This window comes from Arachis hypogaea, chromosome 1, assembly GCF_003086295.3.
Source record: "Arachis hypogaea cultivar Tifrunner chromosome 1, arahy.Tifrunner.gnm2.J5K5, whole genome shotgun sequence".
NCBI lineage: Eukaryota > Viridiplantae > Streptophyta > Magnoliopsida > Fabales > Fabaceae > Arachis > Arachis hypogaea.
In genome coordinates this window covers 94,219,215-94,241,297 of record NC_092036.1, presented here as the reverse complement: position 1 = coordinate 94,241,297, position 22,083 = coordinate 94,219,215, and the positions used below count along the sequence as shown (strand labels likewise).

The 22,083-nt window shown below is 31.7% G+C and overlaps 5 protein-coding genes across 5 annotated transcripts; 2 read left to right on the top strand and 3 right to left on the bottom strand.

The window, feature by feature from the left end:
- The first annotated feature begins 2,404 nt into the window (after window positions 1–2,404).
- LOC112748168 (stress-response A/B barrel domain-containing protein DABB1) lies at window positions 2,405–3,734 on the top strand. The gene is made up of 2 exons (XM_025796396.1): window positions 2,405–2,572; window positions 3,054–3,734. The coding sequence occupies exons 1-2, from the start codon at window positions 2,405–2,407 to the stop codon at window positions 3,732–3,734; spliced, it is 849 nt and encodes a 282-aa protein (XP_025652181.1).
- Window positions 3,735–4,003: 269 nt separating this feature from the next.
- On the top strand, window positions 4,004–4,957 carry LOC112696673 (stress-response A/B barrel domain-containing protein UP3). Its single transcript, XM_025749503.3, has one exon. The coding sequence runs from the start codon at window positions 4,019–4,021 to the stop codon at window positions 4,820–4,822; it is 804 nt and encodes a 267-aa protein (XP_025605288.1). The 5' UTR covers window positions 4,004–4,018; the 3' UTR covers window positions 4,823–4,957.
- LOC112696664 (transcription factor MYB1) lies at window positions 4,004–6,805 on the bottom strand. Its single transcript, XM_025749491.3, has 3 exons — window positions 6,670–6,805; window positions 6,454–6,583; window positions 4,004–6,223 (listed from the first exon to the last, which is right to left on the bottom strand). The coding sequence occupies exons 1-3, from the start codon at window positions 6,803–6,805 to the stop codon at window positions 5,521–5,523; spliced, it is 969 nt and encodes a 322-aa protein (XP_025605276.2). The 3' UTR covers window positions 4,004–5,520.
- Window positions 6,806–7,900: 1,095 nt separating this feature from the next.
- On the bottom strand, window positions 7,901–10,879 carry LOC112696654 (uncharacterized). The gene is made up of 2 exons (XM_025749481.2): window positions 9,035–10,879; window positions 7,901–7,909 (listed from the first exon to the last, which is right to left on the bottom strand). Exons 1-2 carry the CDS (start codon window positions 10,877–10,879, stop codon window positions 7,901–7,903), a joined length of 1,854 nt encoding a protein of 617 aa, XP_025605266.2.
- A 7,331-nt stretch (window positions 10,880–18,210) lies between these two features.
- LOC112696642 (uncharacterized) lies at window positions 18,211–21,950 on the bottom strand. Its single transcript, XM_025749474.3, has 11 exons — window positions 21,795–21,950; window positions 21,649–21,704; window positions 21,507–21,564; window positions 21,383–21,422; window positions 20,556–20,654; window positions 20,409–20,440; window positions 20,235–20,295; window positions 19,853–19,944; window positions 19,541–19,777; window positions 19,197–19,322; window positions 18,211–19,119 (listed from the first exon to the last, which is right to left on the bottom strand). Exons 1-11 carry the CDS (start codon window positions 21,831–21,833, stop codon window positions 18,565–18,567), a joined length of 1,395 nt encoding a protein of 464 aa, XP_025605259.1. The 5' UTR covers window positions 21,834–21,950; the 3' UTR covers window positions 18,211–18,564.
- Window positions 21,951–22,083: the final 133 nt, after the last annotated feature.

Here is a 22,083-nt window from a genome sequence, read left to right as displayed (position 1 = left end):
GAAAAGGATTCTTATATTAAAAATGACTGATTTTTTTGTTTAATGAAAAGGTTTGATTGGTTTAAATTATTAAACTAAAATATTTTTCATATAAAATGTTAAATTTAAAGATATTATAACTAGTCCAACTGATCCAATTGAATTTAGCAAAGTCACATGAAATCATCTCCTATGGATTCATAGAATTTAATTGATCTTATGTAATATTAAATTACTCTGAATATATACTAATCAATGCTATGTCTATGGCTTTCTTTTTTTTTTCATCAACCTCATAGATCCCATTTTTTGCTCTCCTCACTTGCATCCTCTCTTCAAGTTGCAATTGAATTTTGCTAGTCGTGCTAGGCACATAATTAAATTGAAACATAGTTATACAATATTTTAGATAATATATAATAAATGTATAGATTTAAATTATCTTAGAGGATCAGTAAAAAATATACTGAAACTGTGTGTGGCCATTTCGTTCATCATGATGGAACGTCATAGTTATGCCATAAAAGATTCGGGGCCACTTAAAGTGGTTTTCATTCTAACAGGAATAGAAGACAATTGTGATATAGTTGTACCGATATTTTGTTTTCTAATGTGTTAGATATGATATGATTTTATTTTTAATTTTTTATTATTGCATTAATAAATATTTTTTTTAATTTTAAAAAACCTTATACTTACATTAAAATAAAAATTTTCACTGTGTAGTCGGATATTGGTCATTGTATTAATAAGTTTCCTATAAAAATAAATGACTACTAGGTTTTTGTATTGTTCGAATGTACATCTAGTTAAGTAACAACAAAAATATTTAAAACTGATGCGATCGCTCTGTAATTTTCAGGTAATTTCCAGTTATTATGAGAACTAGTTGTATTTTAGTCTTGAGTTTTACACTTTTTCTTTCGTGTAAAATAAAGCAATCTCTAATTTTATAAGCGCTCCTATTTTTTTCTAAACGCGATTCTTGAGTAATCGTCAATACACCATACACCTTTTTGTTTAATCACACTTGAAATCTTATAACTGACTGAATTGAATTCCCTTTACATATAGGTACCATAAATTAATTGACTTAATTGGAGATATCGATAGTTCAACAAGCATATAGGTACCATAAATTAATTGAAACTTGGTAAAGGCAGAAATTGTTAACAATTGGATTCTACGTTCAGTTCAATGAACAATTAGTTTGAAGTGACTATACTATATAGCTACTTAAATAGATCTAAGTCTTGATTTTGATCTAACTGACCATAGTTTGTGTTATTATATATAAGGAATTTGATAAGAACTACCTACAGAACCTCAGACCATTATAGTATTAGTCCTACATAACCAAAAAAAGACTATTAAGTCCTACCAAAAGTTGTACAAAAAGAACTACAACAAACCTTGTGCAACAGAACAGCAGCTTATAGATTTGACATTTGAGAGGTATATCATGCTAAGAATTATAAACAATCAAGTTAAAAATTAATAGACATTTGCAAGATCTCTGTTTAAGATGAAGGTCAAAACTCAGTCTTAGAACACATGTCAAAAGCAAACAATAAACACCAGGAGAGACGGGCATCAATGGGATAAAATATAGACTAAAAAAGTATAAACAATCATCTTAAAGACTAGAGGAAGCTTAGAAAAAATAAGAAAATGTTTTAACCAATGAATCATATGTATTTAGCTCATGTTTGTAGCAACCAAAGACATGTAACAAATAGCAAATCATCGAAAAAAATGAACAACCATGCAAATCTGTCCTGCTCTAAGCATAACTAAGCATGATATTACACAGTAAATCATCGAAAAAAGGAGAAATATTAATTTCTAGCAGTGATCTCCCTTTAACATTCGTTTTCATGCACTAAGTGATTATTTAGCAAGACAACAACAAATTCAAGGTGCAATCACTAATATATTCAACTCACATTTCCAGCAACAAAAACATTTAGCTAAGTAAGTAATTATTTGAGCATGACAGCAACAAATTCAGTACAAAATTCATCTTAGTGATGATTTTAAGCAACAAAGAAACTAGCTCAACAAATTATTCAAGGTTCGGTGGTAATAAATACTAACAAATTCACAACAATGATGATTTTCAGCAAAAATAAAAATTAGTTCAGTTATATTTTCAGCAACAAATTCAAATGCAGTGATGAATTAGGGCAACAAAACTGAAAAAAAAGACCAAAGGAATTTATTGGAAATCACCAAATCGGGGACCAGCTTCTGGTTGGGCGAAGGAATCTGAGGGCGGGGAGGAAGCTGACGGCGAGATTCAAAGTATGAAGACGACAACGACGACCAACCTCGGGACCGGCTACTTTTGCCGCGGGAAACGACAAGCGCGAGAAGGCGCACGACTAAGTCCGAGACGGTGAGGAGCCATGGAGCGACGACGACGATGACCAGTCCCGGGTCTGGGTGCTTCTGCCGCCGGCGACAACGAGCTCAGGGAAGGCGTGCGAGTGCGACTGAGTGCGAGATGGTGAAGACTGGCGACACGGAGAGCGACAAAAACCTTAAGTGCGAGACCCAAGACGAGAGAGGGAGAAAGCTTGAGATCGCGATAGTGAGCAGAGAGATGAGACGAAGGAGATGCTAATTGCTGTGGCTAGGGGTTTTTTGGGGTTAGATTGAGAAATTGGTGAGCCATTGAGATTGGGTTTGTCTTGCCTTGGGTTTGGACTACCAAGAGTTTAGGATTTTTTTTGAATGACTTAATTGTATTACCAAAAAAAAAAGGACTTAATTGTAATTTTATATTTTTATAAATTTAAATGTCTGCAAAATAAAAGTTAAGGATATATTTGTCATTTTGATAAAAAATTTAAATATGATTTGGTTCAAATTATGTAAACCGATCGGATAGACCGATTTAATATTTCGTCCAATAACAATGTGACATGCGTACCATCTTAAAAAAAAGACGTTTTTGATGAGTAAATTATTATAACCCACGACCACAACCACAAAATATGAGTAAGTGAAGAAAACGTAGACGTTTATATAGTGATAAGGATTCAGGATCAAGCGATCAACCAATCTCACAGGCTGATACAGCAACGATGTCAAACAATATAATCGAGCATGTGGTGTTGTTCAAGGTGAAGGACGATGTTGCCCCTTCGGAGGTGGACGCCATGGTCAACCGAATCAACTCCCTGAACTCCCTCGATCAGACCCTTCACCTCACCATGGCCCCACTCTTAAGCTTCCGATCCACACAAGCTTCCTTGAACTTCACTCACATCCTCCACGCCCGCTACAACTCCAAGCACGACCTTGAGGAATACACGGTGCACCCCAGCCACGTGGCAGTCGTCAAGGTCAACGCCCCCTTGTGCCAAGACATCATGGCTTTTGATTGGGTCGCCAATGAAAACCTCCGGGGTGAATCGGTAATTCTGGCACCGGGATCGGCCATTCAGGTCACGTTGTTCAAGTTGAAGGAGGGTTTGGAAGATCGTGTTGATGAGATTCTGAGGGCAGTAATGGAAATTCAAGAGGAGCTGAAAACCAAAGGCGCTGTTCAGGTGACTTGCGGGGACAATTTTTCTCCTGGCAGAGCCAAAGGATTCTCCATGGCCTCGCTTGTGGTTTTTCCTGGCTTGAAGGAATTGGAGGCTGCGGATTCTCATGTAGATATACACAAGAATCATAAGATTAAGGACTATCTTGAGTGCGTTATGGTTGTTGATTTTGTGGTACCTTCACTCACAGCTTCTAATTAGTGAATTGGTGCTTGCTGTAATAATATTTTAATATTTAACTTAATGAATAAACTTGGACAAGGTTTCAGTCTTATTAGGAAGTGGTAATTGCCTTCTTAGCCTCTGCAACTACTTTTGCACTATCTGGTTGCTAGGGCTGTTTTATGGGCATGGGCTGGGGCCCAATATATTACACCGGATTTACAGGGATTCCATGAGCCCATGAAATATTCCATGGGCCTAAGGTGTGGTCGGAAATAAAAAGGTGGAGAAATCACCCGGTTGCAATTACGCTAAGCTGTAAAATGCTGGGTGTCAGAACTCATCTGTCAGTGCCGGCTTTCTCATCCTCCAAACACCTTCTCCGTCAGCATCTAAAACCCCACTCCTACTCATCTGCATCAGCATCTAGACCCTCAATCAAGATGACGTCATCATCAACACCAACCCAGTCAGTGGTGGAGCACATCGTGCTCTTCAAGGTCAAAGATGACACTGAGCCTTCCAAGGTCTCTGCGATGGTCAACGGTCTCAGCTCCCTCCTCTCCCTCGACCAGGTACTACATCTCACGGTGGGCCCCGTCCTCCGCAGCCGCTCCTCCACCCTAACCTTCACTCACATGCTCCACAGCCGCTACGCCACAAAGCAGGACCTCGACGCCTACTCCGCCCACCCTAGCCACGTCAGTGTCGTCAAGGGAAATGTCCTTCCCATCATCGATGACATCATGGCCGTCGATTGGGTCTCCCCTGCCCTCCCCGCCGACCACCTACTCACGCCGCCGGGATCGGCCATCCGCGTGAGCTTCCTGAAGCTTAAGGAGAACGCCGGTGATCACTCCAAGGACGAGATCTTGGGGGTTATCGGAGGGATGACGGAGAGATTCAAGCAGATCAGCCAGCTGAGTGTCGGTGAGAATTTCTCGCCGGCGAGGGCGAAGGGTTACTCGATTGCGTCCCTGGGGGTTTTTCCGGGGGTGGAGGAACTGGAGGCGGTGGTTTCAAATGAGGATGTGGTGAATGCTGAGAAGGATAAGGTTAGGGATCACATAGAGAGTGTGGTGGTGGTTGATTATGTTGTTCCACCTACTCAATCTGCTAGCCTTTGATTGAACATGCACTCCAACTGTTTGATCAATGTCCTTGAGTTTCTATGTGCTCATTTAATAAATTATTATGCATGTATTTGGAGGAGTAAACCAATTGTTCTGGCTGCAAATCATGATCATGCTTTTTCTGATCTACATCAAGTTTCTTTAATTTATATAGAAAGTAGTTTGCATGAAAACTAACACACATTTAGCAAACTTTAGAGTTCAAAATTGAATATTTGGAACAAAGTTGAGGCCTTGAGGGAGAAAATCTGCAAATCAGATTTGAGCAGGTTAAGGTCTTAAATATTTTAAAACAATTTTAAACTTAAAGCTTAAATTAGTGGTATAAATGCAGGTACTAGGTACTAGGTACAGGAGAAATTCTTAGTTGTATCTGCAGCAACAGCTTGACCTTTCATGTTATGGTATCTACTGATTGGTGATATGTTGCTATCCCAACCATGTGATATATGTTGTACCATTTTCATTCAAATGGCAGATTCGCTAATTATCTCATCCTACCAAATATATATATGACATGATAGTTGTGAATGAAACCTAAATATTTTTTGGAAGTACATTCAAAGAAAAACAATGTATACAAATAGTGAGAGGAGGGTTTAAAAGAGAGAAAGGGTAGTAAATATATCACCTAATTTTTCTTGCTTAAAACATGGGAATGTGAATAACAATTCTTCGCAGAGGCATTGCCGTTATTCTATCTCCTTGGCATTTGACTGGTGACAATGACGGTCAATGATTGAGTCATCATCATGATTAATGTGATCATCAGCATCATCGAAATAGCCATGTGTCCATTGATTGAGGATGTCATCGGAGAAGATGGTGGTGGGTTGGTCCGAATAAGGCGATAATAATAGCTCGTAGCAGAGATCAGAGACATCAGAATTGATAAGATCATTTAAGCCGCCATCAGCATCGGTAAGATTACAATAATCGTCTATTAGCAAATCTGTATTTGAGAGTATTTCTTTGTCATCATCTTCATTGAAGAAGGGCAAAAACTCATCATTACTATTGTAGTTCTTTGAGAGTACTTCTTTGTGGTTACTTGCTATTGATGAAACGATATTCTTATTGTTGTTGGCTTCAGAATCATCATCAGCAGCAGCAGCAGAAGCATCCAGAAGCAAAGGTACCGGTGTTGATTGTCGTGCATTGTTATTTATGAGTAATTGCTTTGAGCACTTTGTAGCCTTTGTTCGGATTACAGGGAAGTCAATCTTAAAAGGTGGGGTTGGTTCTGTTTGAGGGTGTTTTGGATTCGAAGAAGAGGTGGTTGTTTCTTTGTTGTGATCCTTGTTATCTTTCATCCTCTTACTCAAGTTGGTGTTCCAATAGTTCTTGATCTCATTGTCTGTTCTCCCCGGAAGCCTCCCAGCTATTAGAGACCACCTATGAATGAAGTTATATATAATAGTGATTAATGGTGATGGGAAGAGAAATTAGAGTAATGCTACACATCCAAATCTTTTTATGAACTAAGTCCAACCAAGTTAAATAATAAGTAATGCTAGTCATAACTGATTTTTGTTATGTTAGACCAACTTAATTGGACTTGGTTAACAAAAAGACTTAGATGTGTAGTATTATTCGAGAAATTAATAAGCTAATAAGGTAGGTACCTATTTCCCAGGAGGTTGTGAAGTCTGATGATGAGTTCTTCTTCATCAGAGGATATATTGCCTCTTTTGATGTCTGGTCTTAGATAGTTCAACCATCGCAGTCTACAACTTTTGCCACATCTTTTTAAACCTGTTTGTGTCAACCAACATTCACAAAATTATAAAAACATTGACAATAATAATGAAGTATGTACTATGTAGTAACTAATTAAGTACCTGCTTTTTGGGGGAGGTTTCTCCATCTTCCATGGCCATGGACCCTAATGTAGTCTATGAGGATTTTGTCTTCATCAGCAGTCCAAGCACCTCTTTTCAAGTCCTCATCTTTTGAGCAACAAGGGCTTCTCCCCATCTTAGAAGCTTTCATGCACTTAATTACTATACTAATCTCTCTGCTGCGATTACTTTATTTAATTTGAGGACACTAGCGTTTGCCTCCATCAAATTACTTATAAGCTACTATTAATTACTCCATTCACAAACTCTGGTCCCCTCTTCTTTATCATTTCAATTTGCAAAGCATTCAAGACATGGTCCTCACTATTTAATTAGCATCTATGTATAGACTATAACATCACTCTACTACTACTTCGCCTCTAATCATTTTTACTATTATTTTCAACTTTTTTAAATAAATTCTTAATTTCGTAACTATAACTGAATAGACATTAGTTGCATGTGTTGAGTAATTTTGTTTATTCATACAATTTTAGATATCATCAAAATATATTTTTTAATCCGTAACTTTTCACGTGAAAATATTTTCATAAAAAAATTATAATTAAAAACTGTTAGAGAATTTTAGATATTTAACTGAATTGTTTGTTATATTTTAACTATTATTTTTATCTAAAAACTTTTTCATATGAGTATCTACCTTTTTTGTTTTGAACATGCCGTTATTAAGATGTTATTTTTTTTTTAAAATGTGATGGTTTTCTTATTATTTTGAGATAAGTGTATTATCATTTGATTGAATCTTCACTGGTATTGAGATTAAAAAAAAATCTCGAGACTTTGTTGGTTACGAAACTTATATATTAATACATAGAGTAAGGTAATAATGATGCTCTTGAAGTTTTTGACTTCAAACTAATTAGTTCTTAAAAAAAATATTAATTTGAGTCTTTACGATAGTACAGTGGATATATTATGTCATTCTATTAATTTATCATGTAAAATTTAACGGTAATATTTATATATAGCGTTAATTAATGTGACATGTTTATTTATGAAAGATAATTATGTAGATAATAACTTTTAGAGTAAAATTTTATTTATTTTAGTAGGATTCGTGATAAACTGAGAACAATTAATAAATATTATATAGAAATTCAAAAAATAATGAATGTTTTATTATCTAAAATTATATCATTTTCATACTCATATAGCAACAAGACATGCATCATATGTAAATAATAAAATACATGAACAATTCAATTTCGTTTCACATTATCTATTAACAAAAAAAAAATACATGTGTACAATTTGCTATTATAGAATATCTAATTAATACTTTTTTTTTAAGAACTAATTAATCTGAGGTCGATCGAAATCCTTGAAAATATAATTGTTACTTTCCTCTAATATATATTGTCGCAGCTGTGATAATATTCTAAAAGAACAATGCCGAATAGTTGCATAAAATTCAGTACACATGATACACAAATGGTAAATTAACCAATTAATGGTAAATTAACCAATTAGGGTTGGTGAAAGAAGGAGCACTCTAGCTACTTCATTATTGGTGTCTTTGGAACAAACGAGTTTCGTACCAAAATCATTGAGCTAAGCAAGTTAAAAATATTATGAAATGTCACTTCCTAAAATTTCTTAGAATTTGTTCTCCTATAATTTTAATGGGTGAATTTCATAGTGTTTTTGTTGTGGTGTTTAAATTATTTAATTTATTTTTTAAAATAAAAAATAAAATATTTAAACTAAAAAATAATTTATTTAGAATTAATTAAATATTATTTATTTATATTTTTTAGTAATTTGAGTATAATGTAATAGATACCATCAGTGGCGGAACCAGAAATTTCATAAGAGGGGGCCAATTAAATATAAAATATAACAAAAAATTAACAAAATATGATTTGTAGCATATATATCAAAAAAGTAATTATATTATATAAAAGTCAATGTTCAACTACATACTTTAAGATTTTGATATTTTTAAACTTGCTCGACGATACTTCATGGAACTAAAATCATCAATTATCATCTCTGAAGTGAATTTTGAAACAATTTCCTTTTCAATATATACAATCATACAATCTGCTAAAAATTCATCTTCCATCTTGTTTCGAAGCCTTGTTTTAATAATCTTCATAGCTGAAAAGGCCCGTTCAGTTGTTGCTGTTGTCACAGGAAGAGTCAAAACAAGACGAATTAATCTATCAATTAAAGGATATATATTTGATTTTCCTGTCTCTGTCAATTTTTGACACAATTCAGCAAGAGTAGACAAATTCTGAAAATCTGGAGCTTTAACCACATCAAGTTCATAATGTTGTAACTCATAATCCAATTGAATCTTTTCTTGCTCAGAAAAATCTAAAGAATAGAAATTCTTTACAAGATTGCATATGTTGCAAACACTGAATAACTTGAAAGCATCTTTAGGATCTAGAGATGTACTCAGTATGAGGAGCTCGGTTGCTTGCTCACTAAATCTACTATTTAGCTCTTTCAATTGAAAATCTATCACGCTAGTAAAAATGTCAACACGATAGTGGTGTTCAACAGTGACAACATCCTTTTTACGATGAGACCGAATTATGTCACTAAAAGAAGCACCCATATCAGGTATCTGAATAGCATGATCATTGCAGAAAGAACTAACTTTCTCCAAAAGTGCTCCCCAACTACTATCTCTTAACTGTTGAATCAATGACTTTGTACTAGAAACCAGATGCATAGCATTCAAAATATCTTGAGATTTTTGTTGCAATGCTTGACAAAGTTTATCAGTGATTCCCATGATTTCTTTCATCATATACAAAATGAAAACAAAATCAAATGATAATAAAGATTTAAGAGCATAAGTAGCATCACCACGTTGAGAATATGTAGATCCATTAGTAGCCAAATCTTCCAGAACTGAAGTTGTTGCTCCAAACATACGTAAAAGGCTACAAATTGAGTTGAAGTGAGAGCTCCACCTGGTATCTCCTGATCTTTTTAATGTGCCAATTTGATTTGCTCCTCTTCCTGTTTCAATTTGATTAGTTGCAACTAAATGGGAAATTTCAGTTGCATAAGCAGATCGTAATTCATCATTGCGTTTGCAAGAAGAGCACACAACATTGATAATATTACTCAAACTTTGAAAAAAAGCATGAACATCAACAACTTCTTTAGCCGCAGCAACAAGAGCTAGCTGTAATTGATGAGCAAAGCAATGAACATAATATGCATAAGGACATTCTTGAATAATTAAAGCTTGTAACCCTTTCCACTCTCCACGCATATTACTAGCTCCGTCATACCCTTGACCTCGAACATTTTGAATGTTGAGATTGTGATGAGATAATGCAGAACAAATCTCTTGTTTTAGAGTAGCAGAAGTAGTATCTTTGACATGAACAACATCTATTAGCCTTTCTTTGACAAATCCATGCTTATCAACAAATCTAACAACAAGTGCCATTTGTTCTCTTCTAGATTCATCTCTAGCTTCATCAACAATCAAACAAAACTTTGCATTACCAATCTCATTGCGAATTTCATTTTGCACCTTTCTAGCAAAAACATGTAGAATTTCCTTTTGAATAGAAGGTGATGTGTATATTGCATTTTGAGGAGCATTATCCAAAACAACTGCATCCACTTCTTTATTGTAAGAAGCTAATAATTTTAACATTTCAAGAAAATTTCCTCGATTCTGAGACTCATGACTCTCGTCATGTCCCCTAAAAGCACAAGCTTGAAACGTTAACCATTTGACAGTATCAATAAAGGCTTTAAGACGCAATCTATTGCTTAAAACTTGTTGTGAGCTTTGCTTAGCCAATACTTTGTCAATGTGACATAATTGATTAAGCAAATCTTTACAAGACTTAACAGCAATATTATGAGGAGAATTAAGAGATTTACCCACATGAGATAAAAATGCACAATCCTTTCCATTATTCACTTTTTTCCAATTGCGAAATCCTCCTGATGTGAATGGACTTGATTTTCTAGAAAATAAATAGCATGGAAGACAAAATGCAGCATCCACTTCTGGCGAATATTCTAGCCAAGAAAAACTCTTAAACCAATGAGCTTTGAAACGACGAGGATGACTTTCTAGACCAGAAAGAGGGTACTCATCCATAATAAATTGATATGGTCCAAACTTTATGTATGCTCTACGGATTTCATCTTGTTGATTGATAGGATAATTCCAAATTTGCGGACGCTTTCCGGGATCACGCATCAATGTATCAATATTAACTTGATCTATTTCAGTCCTTGCTATTTTGGAAGCAGGGGGTTGAATATCTTGCTCAACAAGTTGTGTCACAGGTTGTTCAATAATATTTTGAACATTACTCAAAGAATCTGAAGCTGAATTTTGTTCATCATATATTCTCTCTTTTCTCTTGAAAAATGAGTGAATTGTTTTCATCTTTGACATTTTTAACTTAACTTGAACTATCTAACAAAAAAAAAACAAAAATAATTGCATATATATTATTTTCTTAAAAAAAAATATTAAACCTATTGAGCAATAACAAATAATTTTAGAAACACAAATATATAATAACCAAAAATAAAGTTATTGATTTACCTGATTATTTTTTGTTCCAAGTCTCACAAAAAAATAATTCTATTGAGTTTTGTCCTCACTTCAATCTTTGAACACTGTCCATTATAAAAAAAATAAATTAATTATTTTAAATAAAAAATGTAAATAATACTTGACATTGTCATTAACTTAAAAAAAATTGAAATATACCTCTTTGAATCTTTGTTGTGCATTCAATGGTTAATATTTTGTTGTTCATTTCTCTTCAATGGTTTTTCTTCATATGTCTTGTTTTGGTATGGAAAGAAAATTAGAATGAGAAGAGTAGAAGACCAAAAGTTTGGGAATCACTAAAAGAGAGAGAAAAGTGGCGCTATGCCTATGATAGTTTGAAACAAATATTTGAAAAATGTACTAGGGTTACTTTAATTAATAGTATGGGCTTGGGCTAGTATAATAGAACCATTTTTATTAATTATTAGAATGGGCTATTTGTTAACAAGAGCAACAATAATTCAAATATCTAATACATAATGCAGTTTTTAGTTTTTTTAATTTATAAAATTTTGTAAGTTATATTTTTTTTAATATTATATATAAAAAAATTTAATATTATTAATTATTACTATTTACTATTTTTTTAAAAAAAATTTGGGGGGGACCATGGCCACCTTAGGTCCCCCCGTAGATCCGCCACTGGATACCATAGCATTCATTATTTTAATTTTGCACTAAAAAGAAACTTCTCTCAAATGCATAGTGTGTTATAGCAGTTGTCAGTTATCAATTTTATTACATCCCATCCGGTCTGATAGGTTGATATGAATGTGTCAATTCTGAAACATGATATGATATGCCAAATCCCACTAAACCCACCTCATCATCAACTAACTGATGCGATAGATATGCATACAAAGCAACTATGAGTTGCGTATTCCTAACTTAACAATGTCTTTCTTCATTAGTCATTATTCTTTTTAATTTGCTGCCTACACTTATAATATAAGAGCTTTATGTGCCTTAAACATGATTATTGTCATGATGTCTTGCTAAGTAGTAATTAAACAGAAATACTACAAACATTATTTTTGTAAATACATCTCTTATATACATTGACGGATCCAGAAAATTTTGGTAGTGGGGGCAAAATTTATATAATATCATAATTATTTTTATAATAAAAATAATATATATATAAAAAAAATTAAATATTAAATTATTTATTAATTATTATATATCTGTGTATAAATATATGTATTGTTTAACTTATTTTTAATGTGTATTTTATATTTTAATATATATTTTATACAAATAATTATTTTTTATATACATATAACATAATTATTGTTATGATTATATTTTATTATTGTAAAATATGATTAGTCTTCAAAATATCTAATATATAAATTACAATACTAAAATAGTAATTTAAATAATAATATATAATTTAAATTTCTATTATTTTAGGTTTTATATTTTAAAAAATTAAATAATTTTTCTGTTAACTACCATCAAAATTTCTCTCTTTTTATATATATTACTAAATAATTATTTAAAAATTCACTTCCTAACACAATTAGAAGTCGACTCTTATTTATATTTATAGTTAAAAAAAATTTTCAATTAATAAAGTTGCTATGCAAAAATTAAAGCTAATTTGAAAAGAAGATAAATAATATTCTTTTGAATTGATTTTTAAAAAAGAACACTAATTTCGTTTAAATTTGAGAATTGATCATTCTAAGTTTTAACGAATTTCTAATATAAAATTTTTAAATTGACGATTAAGTACCAAAAGTTGAGTAAAAATTTATTGTGAGGTCAAATTTAATAATCTAATGGGGGACAAATAAATATTATTATCATATACTACTAAAAAAAATTCGAAATTGTAGTGGGGGCGCTTGCCCCCACAACAATGTATGTAGAACCGTTCCTGCTTATATATATATTTTTAAGTTTTGTATTAAAAATAATTAATAAAAATATTATTTCTCATAATTAAATACCTTGTCACCAACAAATATATATTTTGTTGTGGTTTTGCATGGCATAATGTATAAGGTTATTGTCTAGCAATGCGGTGAATATCTCAAATTCTCAATTGAAAATTAATCCTAGCGACTATTGAAAACTTTTGAAAATACCACGAATATATTTTAGCCTTTATATTTCATTTGAATATTTATTATTTTCTTCCTTATTTTTAAACTTTTTTATGCACTATATATAGGCTAAGCTAGAAATTTACGGTTGCTTGTAAACTCAACTTACAATCTTCGGGGGCATGAAAGTTAGATGGTTAGTTCATTTCCAAAAATCAATTTTCAAGTATTTTTGATTTCGCAAATATTTGGTAACAAAAAAATATTAACAAAAAACAGCTAAAATTTATCTTATTTAGTATTTATTAATTATCATAATAATTTAAAATATTAAATAAAATAAATTTCAACTTTTTTTTGTCTTTCTAATATTATTGCGCTGATATATAGTCGTTGTCTTAGTCATGGTATCATGTTTAGACTTTCTCGTATAGTTGATTGGTAATTTGGTATTGATTTTAAGAAGAGAGATAATGCCATGATTACACATGATTATTGACGTTGAGATACAAGGCTGCTCGTACGGTTAGAATGATACTAAAATAGGTATTTGGTAGTTAATACAATTTTTTAATCTATTTCAATTTTTATAACATTACACCTTAATAGTATAAATAAATAATGCTGACAAAAAATTTAATGGCAAAAAAAGAAGGAAGCAACAAAATCAATAGAATACATATTTGTAGCTATATATCATTGCCCAAAAACAAAATATATTAGGTAATTAAGAAATGATCGTCTCTATGTTAAGTGTCAGTGTGCCACCTAATAATTAAAGGTGATAAGTCAACAAATGTAATAACTAAAAAATAATTATTTTGTTTGATATTGACTTTTGGTCTTTTTGAGGCACTTGATTGTAACAAGCTAAGTGAAAATAATAATAGTAGCAGATTGTATATAGAATTATAGATAGCTTGTCGTGACGGAATGAAAGAGAGAAATTATCGATAGCCATATTACAATTAGCTAGATTGATATAGTAGGTAATTAATTAAGAAGTAATTGAAGTGAAATGGGTTGAAGATTTTAATTTAAAGGTTAACCACCAATATAGAATATACATTAAAAACGAGTTAAATTTAAATTATTTATATATATATATATATATATATATATATATATATAATAATTAATTTTAATATTTAAATAGAATTTTTTAGTTAGAAATTAGAGAGAACTCAAAATAATAATTGTTTAGAAATGATAACATAATCCAAATTCGCAAATATCCATCTCTTCTTTATTCACTCGAGATAGATAATTATCTGTTTTAATACAAAATAAATTTTTAACGGAACAAAGTCTTAGACGAACAAGTAAGGTCGAGTTTAAGTAATACTCGCTCTAGTCAATCCCAGTATATATTTAATATATTATATAATTTTAATATATGATATATATAAAATAATTAGTAAAATAATTAATAATATTATATTATATTTAAATTTTTATTTTAATTTATGTTATATATATAATTATATATATAAATTTTAAAAATTTATTTTATTTATTAAATTTTAATAATTATAAAAACAGATAGAGACAAAATAAAGTCTATGCAAATAATTGTAAGATGAAACAGAATTAAACAAGACAAAAATTTATCTTTACCTGTCCTATTACCACTCTTATAGTTGTTAGAAAAATAAAGTTTTAACTTTTAAAAGTTGGTTTCTCTTGAAAAATAAAGATAATAATATTGAAGTGAAAATGTTTTAGTAGAACTACCATTTCTCTTTCAAATCCTATCTTAATTGTTTCTTCTCCAACCACTGTCCTCCTATAGTAGTTTTAATTGCAGTTTAATTTCTTGGTTGCTCTTTTGCCTCACTTTAGTAAAGATATTTAAAATATTTTTTTAAAAAAATATTTTTTAATAATTAAACTAAATTGTATTATTTTTGTCAAAATTAGGCCAGACAAATTAATTTGACCAAAAAATAATAAATCAAATTTTAAATCAATCTAAATAAATATTATAAAAATTACTACAATATCTTTATTATAAAAAATGACCAAAATACTCTTTTATATATATATATATATATATATATATATATATATATATATATATATATATATATAATAGGAGTATTTTAGTTAGAGATATTGTAGTCATTTTTTATAAAAAAATTTAGATTGGTTCAAAATTTAATTTATTAATTTTTTGGCTAAATTAATTTATTGAGTCTAATTTTAATAAAAATAAGATAATTTAATTGACTATATGTGTTAAATTTTAACTTTTAAAAAAAACGTTTTTGACATTTTTATTTAAATGACTCTAAATTTTTTTATAATGAATGTGGTGAAACACCTAAAAATATGACAAACTGCATGGAAATTATTCTAGGAAAAATAGTGCCAACTGTGAAAATTAAGGAAAACACAAATAAAGAAACAAATTGAAAAAGATATGACAACCAAATTATAAACTAGAGTTGGCAATGGGTAGGATAAGGTACTTGCGAATTGAAAATTTCATTAAAATTCTATTATACTCTATATGCGGGTTGAGAATCTCTCAACCCGAATCATACCCGCACCCTAAAGTTTTAAACCCTATCATATTCTATCCTACCTGTTGAAATATCAATTTTTTTCAAAACAAATATAAAATCCAATCATTTCAAATTTCATACATATTAATAAAATAAAAAATAAAAAACTAATGCTTTAGATTACTAAATTAACTAATTAGTTTAGTGGTTGTTCACTTATTGCAAGTCATTACATGAAGAAGGTTATGAATTTAACTCTCACTTCTTTTATCTCTACCCTACCTGCATCGGTAGGCTATTTAATATTTAGATCTAATACTTGTTAAATAATTTTACTTTCCTAAAAAATAATATAGCAAAAATTACTTTGTTTTAAAATTTTAAGAAATAAAAGCTAAATTATATTCTTATTTATTAAGAATCAAATTCTTTAATATTAAAGAAAACAAACATACATTCACTAATTTTTATTGTTAAAAAAAATAATTTTGTTACAAAATCGTTAATTACTATGAGTTTTGTGTTTGAGTATCGGTCGTTAGTTGACTATTTTAATGATAACATCTTCGTGTATGAATATTACGAATCATTATATGATTTAGTCAAATATGTACACATACGTGTTTTATTAACACAAATATATCATTTTTTTTGTATTTTTTTTGTATTTTTCTTTCTTCTTCATCATGTTCCTTCTTTTTTCTCGTTTGTTTTTTTTCCATGGTCATTCTTTAATTGTTATATTTTTTTTTTCTATTTTTCTTCCTAGTAATTTTATAGCATTGATTTTTCTTTTTTTATTTCTCTTTAGATAATAAACAAAAAAAAATTATGAAAAAATAAAATAAGAAGAAGAAGATGAGGAGAGGAGAAGCGGAAGAATTTTAAATTATGCAGAACTTATCAGAATAAAAATACACCAAAATTTATTAATAATAACACAAAAATTTCTTAGTTTTTACACCAAAATTTTGCTACAAAAGCACAGAAATGTCTTCTTTTCATGCTGCATTTTTTTCTTCTTTTTCTCGTGATTTCTTTCTTTATTTTAGTTGAATGAATGTAGGTTCATCCTCTTTCTAGTAATTTTATAGTATTATGTGTTTTTTTTCTTTGTTTGATTTTTTGGTTTTTATCATTGTTAAGAGAGCAAAACAAGAAGAAAAAGATGAATAAAAAAAAGATGATGATGATGAAAAGGAAGAAAAAAAAAGCAGTAGAAAATGAGGAGGAAAAAGAGGAAGAGTTTTAAATTATACAGAACTAATAAGAATAAAAATACACCGAAATTTCTTAACAATAATACATAAATTTCTTAATTTTTTTTACCGAAATTACTTAATGATGACGACACACAAACTCAGTTCGAAAACGTGTAATCATGAACAAAAGTACATCCAAATCCATTAAGTGATTTTGCAGTATTATGTGTTCCTTTTTCTTTATTTGATTTTTTTTCTTGTTTTTATTCTTGTTAAGAGGATAAAATAAGAAGAATTATGAGTAGGTAAAATAAGAAAGAAAAGATGAACAAGAAAAGAAGAACAATTTTTTATCCTTGTTTTTTCTTTTTTTTGTTTGATTTATTTTTTTTCTTTTTTATGGTTTTATTCTTCTCATGAGAGTAAAATAAGAAGAATTATAAGAAAATGAAATAAGAAGATGAAGACAAAATAGATGAAAAAGAAGCAACAAAATATAAAGAGAAAGAGTTTTGAATTGTGCAGAATTTATCAGAAGAATACCACCGAAATACATCTCAATTAACTCAGAAATATTCCGAAATTACTTAAATAACGATTGCAACACACAAACTCACTTCAAAAATAAGCACACAAACAATATTGAATCATGAAGAAAAATACATCCAAATCAATTTTGGATCAGACAATATCATCGATATGACTTAAATGACATCAAAACCACTACAATTACATTCGATGACCTAATTACACCAAACCTAAGTGAACGAGGACAAATACACCTCAATTAATTCAGAAATACACCGAAATTACTTAATGATTACGACGCACAAACTCAGTTTGAAAATAACACACAAAAATAATTGAATTATCAACAAAATCACATCCAAATCAATTTTGGGTAAGACAACGTCATCAATATTGTAAAAATTTGACGATAACGATAACGATAACAATAACGACGATAATGATGATGATCATGATGATGAAAATGATGGAGGAGAAGGAGGAAAAAGAAGAAGGAGAAAAAATTCTAATGAAAAAAAAAAGAGGAAGAGGAAAATGACAAGAAGGAAGTCGTATTGGTGATTATGATAATAAAAGAGAAAAATAACAAAAAAGAAGAAGAAGAAAGATATAGCATAGGAAGACGAAGAAAAATGTGCACAAGATATAAATGACTTGGTTGGACTCAGTTGGTTAAATGACTTAAATATAGAGTTTTAATTTATTAATTATTTTTACATGAAAATGTAATCTATACTAAACATATAGGTTTTGTATGATTCAAGAGAAATGAAGAAGAAATAGAAAGGAAAGAAGAGAAGTGCCAAAACTTGCTCATAAATTACACACTAAAATTTGCAACTTGTCTTCCCTCCTCCCTATTTTCCCTCCACTTCTTTCAAACCAAACAAACCCATAGTCTGTTCAACTAATAAATGCTTCACCGCTCGCTTAAACAATTAACAAAACTAGAAATAGACAACATCTACATTCTGTATTGTGTCAAAAACAGAAAAGAAAAGAAAAGATAGAAAGAAAGCTAAACACCAAGCTCAAGAGGCTTGAGAATCACGACGGACAGCATCCAGAACAAAATTCAAAGGCCGCAGCCACTCCACGTAATTGCCGATACCACTCTCACTACCCTCTGCTCCTTTCTCGGCCAGCAGATGAGCAACATTGTTAGCTTCCCTCAACACTAGATTAAACTCTACCTTCCAACTTCTACTCTGCATTTCCTGAATATTCATCAACAAGTCATCATAGTCTCTTTGCACCGTCTCCGGGTGCTGCTGCACCGCCATGAAGGCCTCCCGCGAATCAGTCTCACAAACAACATCCCTCACACCACAATCCCAAGCAAGACGAAGACCTGTCCACATGGCAAAGATCTCCCGGTGACAGACCGACCACTCAGGAGGAAGATTTCCAGCACAACCTTTAACCCAAGCTCCTTTGTCATCTCTCAAAACGGCCCCAAAACCAGCTGTGTTCCTCGCCTCGAGTTTCCCCGTCTCGTTGGATTCCACCATCGCCAAGGATAGACTTGTATTACAATTCAGCTTCACCTTACCAATAGGAGGCTTCACCCAACGAGTCACACTAATCTGCGCAAATACAAAGGGGAAGACGTCAGAGATTGAAGATCACTTTCGGATACTCGAATGAATGTGAGATTTTCTACCATGTCATCTATATCTGGAGTTACAATGACACGCTTGCTGATCTCCCCAATTGCGCAACAATGTTTTTCACCAGTATTCATAACAGCAACATCTTGAGCAAATGTACAATCTGAACCGGGGGAAACCTGCAACCATTTTGGAATCAATTCAGTAACATTGTGTCACTGAGCCTCTATATCACATGACTTTGGAATTCGACCATGCTTCGACCTTGTTTTCTTTACAAATTAGTTTTTCCGACGCCTTATCAAAGTACATTCAACACTTGAAAATTAAGAAAAAGAATTGAAAAACTAACACCAAGATTAAATCGTGCAATTTATATAGGGAATGCAATACTTACATCATAAAGTGTATCGCCAAGCTTCAGTTTGATAGCACCACTCTTGTATACAAGCATTTTGCCCATGAGGCCACGTGGTAGTTCATTCAACTTACAGGGCTTCACTTTTTTCATGGATCCTTGAGGTTTAGAAGAGCTCTCACTGCCATCTTGGCCTCCAGAAGAAGCTGATCCTTTAATCGCTGGCAGAGCTGCTGGTAACTGGATCAAGAACACACTTGTCTCCGGGTTTTCCTCCTACCATCAAATTGCTCGTCAGAAAACTACTATAATCATTAATAAATTCAATTTCATAAGTTTCAGTTCACTTACCAAAAGGCCAAGCTCCTTTGCTGGATTTGTTGAATTTTCATCGAAGGTTCTGGATTCTGCAGCCTCCCCAAATTCCTCTTCATCAAGGAGTTCTATCAAAACAATATGCATAGGTAAAGCCTCTTGATATGCAGCGTGATAGCGAAATAAATTCGTGACACTAGTGGAAGCGAAAAATATATTTCAACGAATAGTTGATTCATAATACTATTGATATATGAATGTAGGCATGTAACTTAAGTAAAACCTCGGGATTCTTAGAAATTGTTTTACTAAACAGACTAGTTGTTGATATAAAAAAATTCCAATCATACATAAGATTCCATCAATTGTAATTTACTAAATTTCTTTTCTTTCTCCAAACATGGTTTTTGGAATGTACCTGGGTTTCCTGAATAAGGCCTCCTCAATGGGAGTGTAACAGGATAATTACTGTAATAGTCCTGTAATTCAACAAGCACGCAAAATTACACCACCAAATACATCAGATACATTCACAGAGGAAACAAAGAAAAAAGTACATAAGTCTGCAACTTTATGCACTCAGTGCACTTACCCATGGTTCTTTGTATTCTTTCTCTCTCACACCTGTGGTTAAAGCATCAACAAAATATGATTAATGTAAGGAAGTTTCTTGCAGCAAAGTGCAAAACAAAAACTTGTAAGCAAACTACTAAATTGAAATGCATTGGTGGTAGCATACCACTGAATGCAGAATTGTCACTGCCACTGCTGGGATTGCGATTTGGCTTGAAGGATGTTGCTTCGCCTCCATAACCAAAGGCAATCTGTGAAGCTGACACTGCAAATCACAAAGATAAAAATACAGTTTTAGAAAACAAAAAGAATAATGCTACCCCTGCTTTAGGGAAAATGAAATTATATCAGCCATCGTTATATCAAATATGTGATCTCCACTCTCAACATAGACAAACTAGATGCTTCATAGTAAATATTCAAATTGACCAAGTTCAATTTTAATTTTATTTATTGTAGTGCTAGGAACTTACATAGGAATTACAGAATAATTTGTGAGAGTAAAGCTAAATCTCAGCAGATAAAACTTGTTTTGAGTTCAAATGAAAAGTAGAAAATTTTCCCCTAAGAAGGAATTATTTTTATTTTTAGTAGTAGCTTTTCATATGTCTTGCAAATATATTCTATAATTGCTGGTCCCTATCGAATAAACACAAAATCCCATAAAAAGATAATGAAGTACAGGAGTAGCAACATTGACTCTGCTACATGAATAAATGTCTCTCTACAACTTCTGGTACAGATTACAATGTTAGTCTCCATGCTTATTTTATAAGTAAATCCAGCATTATTAATTTAAATGATTGAAACAATTGCGTGGACTGTCAGTTTCTTAACAAATTCATAGAAAATCAGAACCGGTTTTCATGATGAGCACAAAACAATCAAACACAGCTTAACATGATGGAAGCAGGAAATGAATGCTTAAAATACAAAAAGTTGAAGAAACTGGGATCAAAGAACTTCAAAATCAAGAGGAGTAACATATTAAACCTTTTTTCTCAACCTTGTGCCTGCCATTCATGGCACTTTCCTGAAACAAAGATCACGAAAATATCAACAAGAAAATCTCAAGTCAGAGAAAATCGAGTAATCCAATGTCAATCATATAACACACGTTGAAGCGCCGAAGCAAATCCTTGGCCTGTTCCGCATCATGATCCTCGGCCAGTTCACTACAGAAACAAAAAAAAAAAATCAAAAGTGACATCAGATTAAACCGGATAACAAAAATTATTCTCCAAACAAACAATACATACGCTTTAACTTCTTTCTTTGGCGCTCGGCGAGGTGGCGCTTTTGGTGCGAATTTAACCTACAAGCATGAAGAAGCATATTTCGCAATAAAACTTCCTTCCTGGAGCATTGGTATATATATTGATTGAAGAGTATGAAAGGAACAAACCTTCCTTCCTGGGGCATTATTTGAACAGTTTGAATCCATTAGATCGCAAAGTAGAGAAATGATTCAAGGCAGAGCCGCCACTGCGAGTAAGAGACTATTTGAATTTAAAAACACGAGAGAGAAGAGACCTGACGGCAAAGAATGCGGCCTCTCAGTATCAGTCAGTTACCATGTTTTATAGGCCCAAAATTGGCGGGTTCGCTCCTCGGCCGCAAACTACTTCAAATCTTTTTTTTTTAAACAAAACTACTTCTAATCCAAATCATTTCAGAGTCCAAGACGGCAAGAC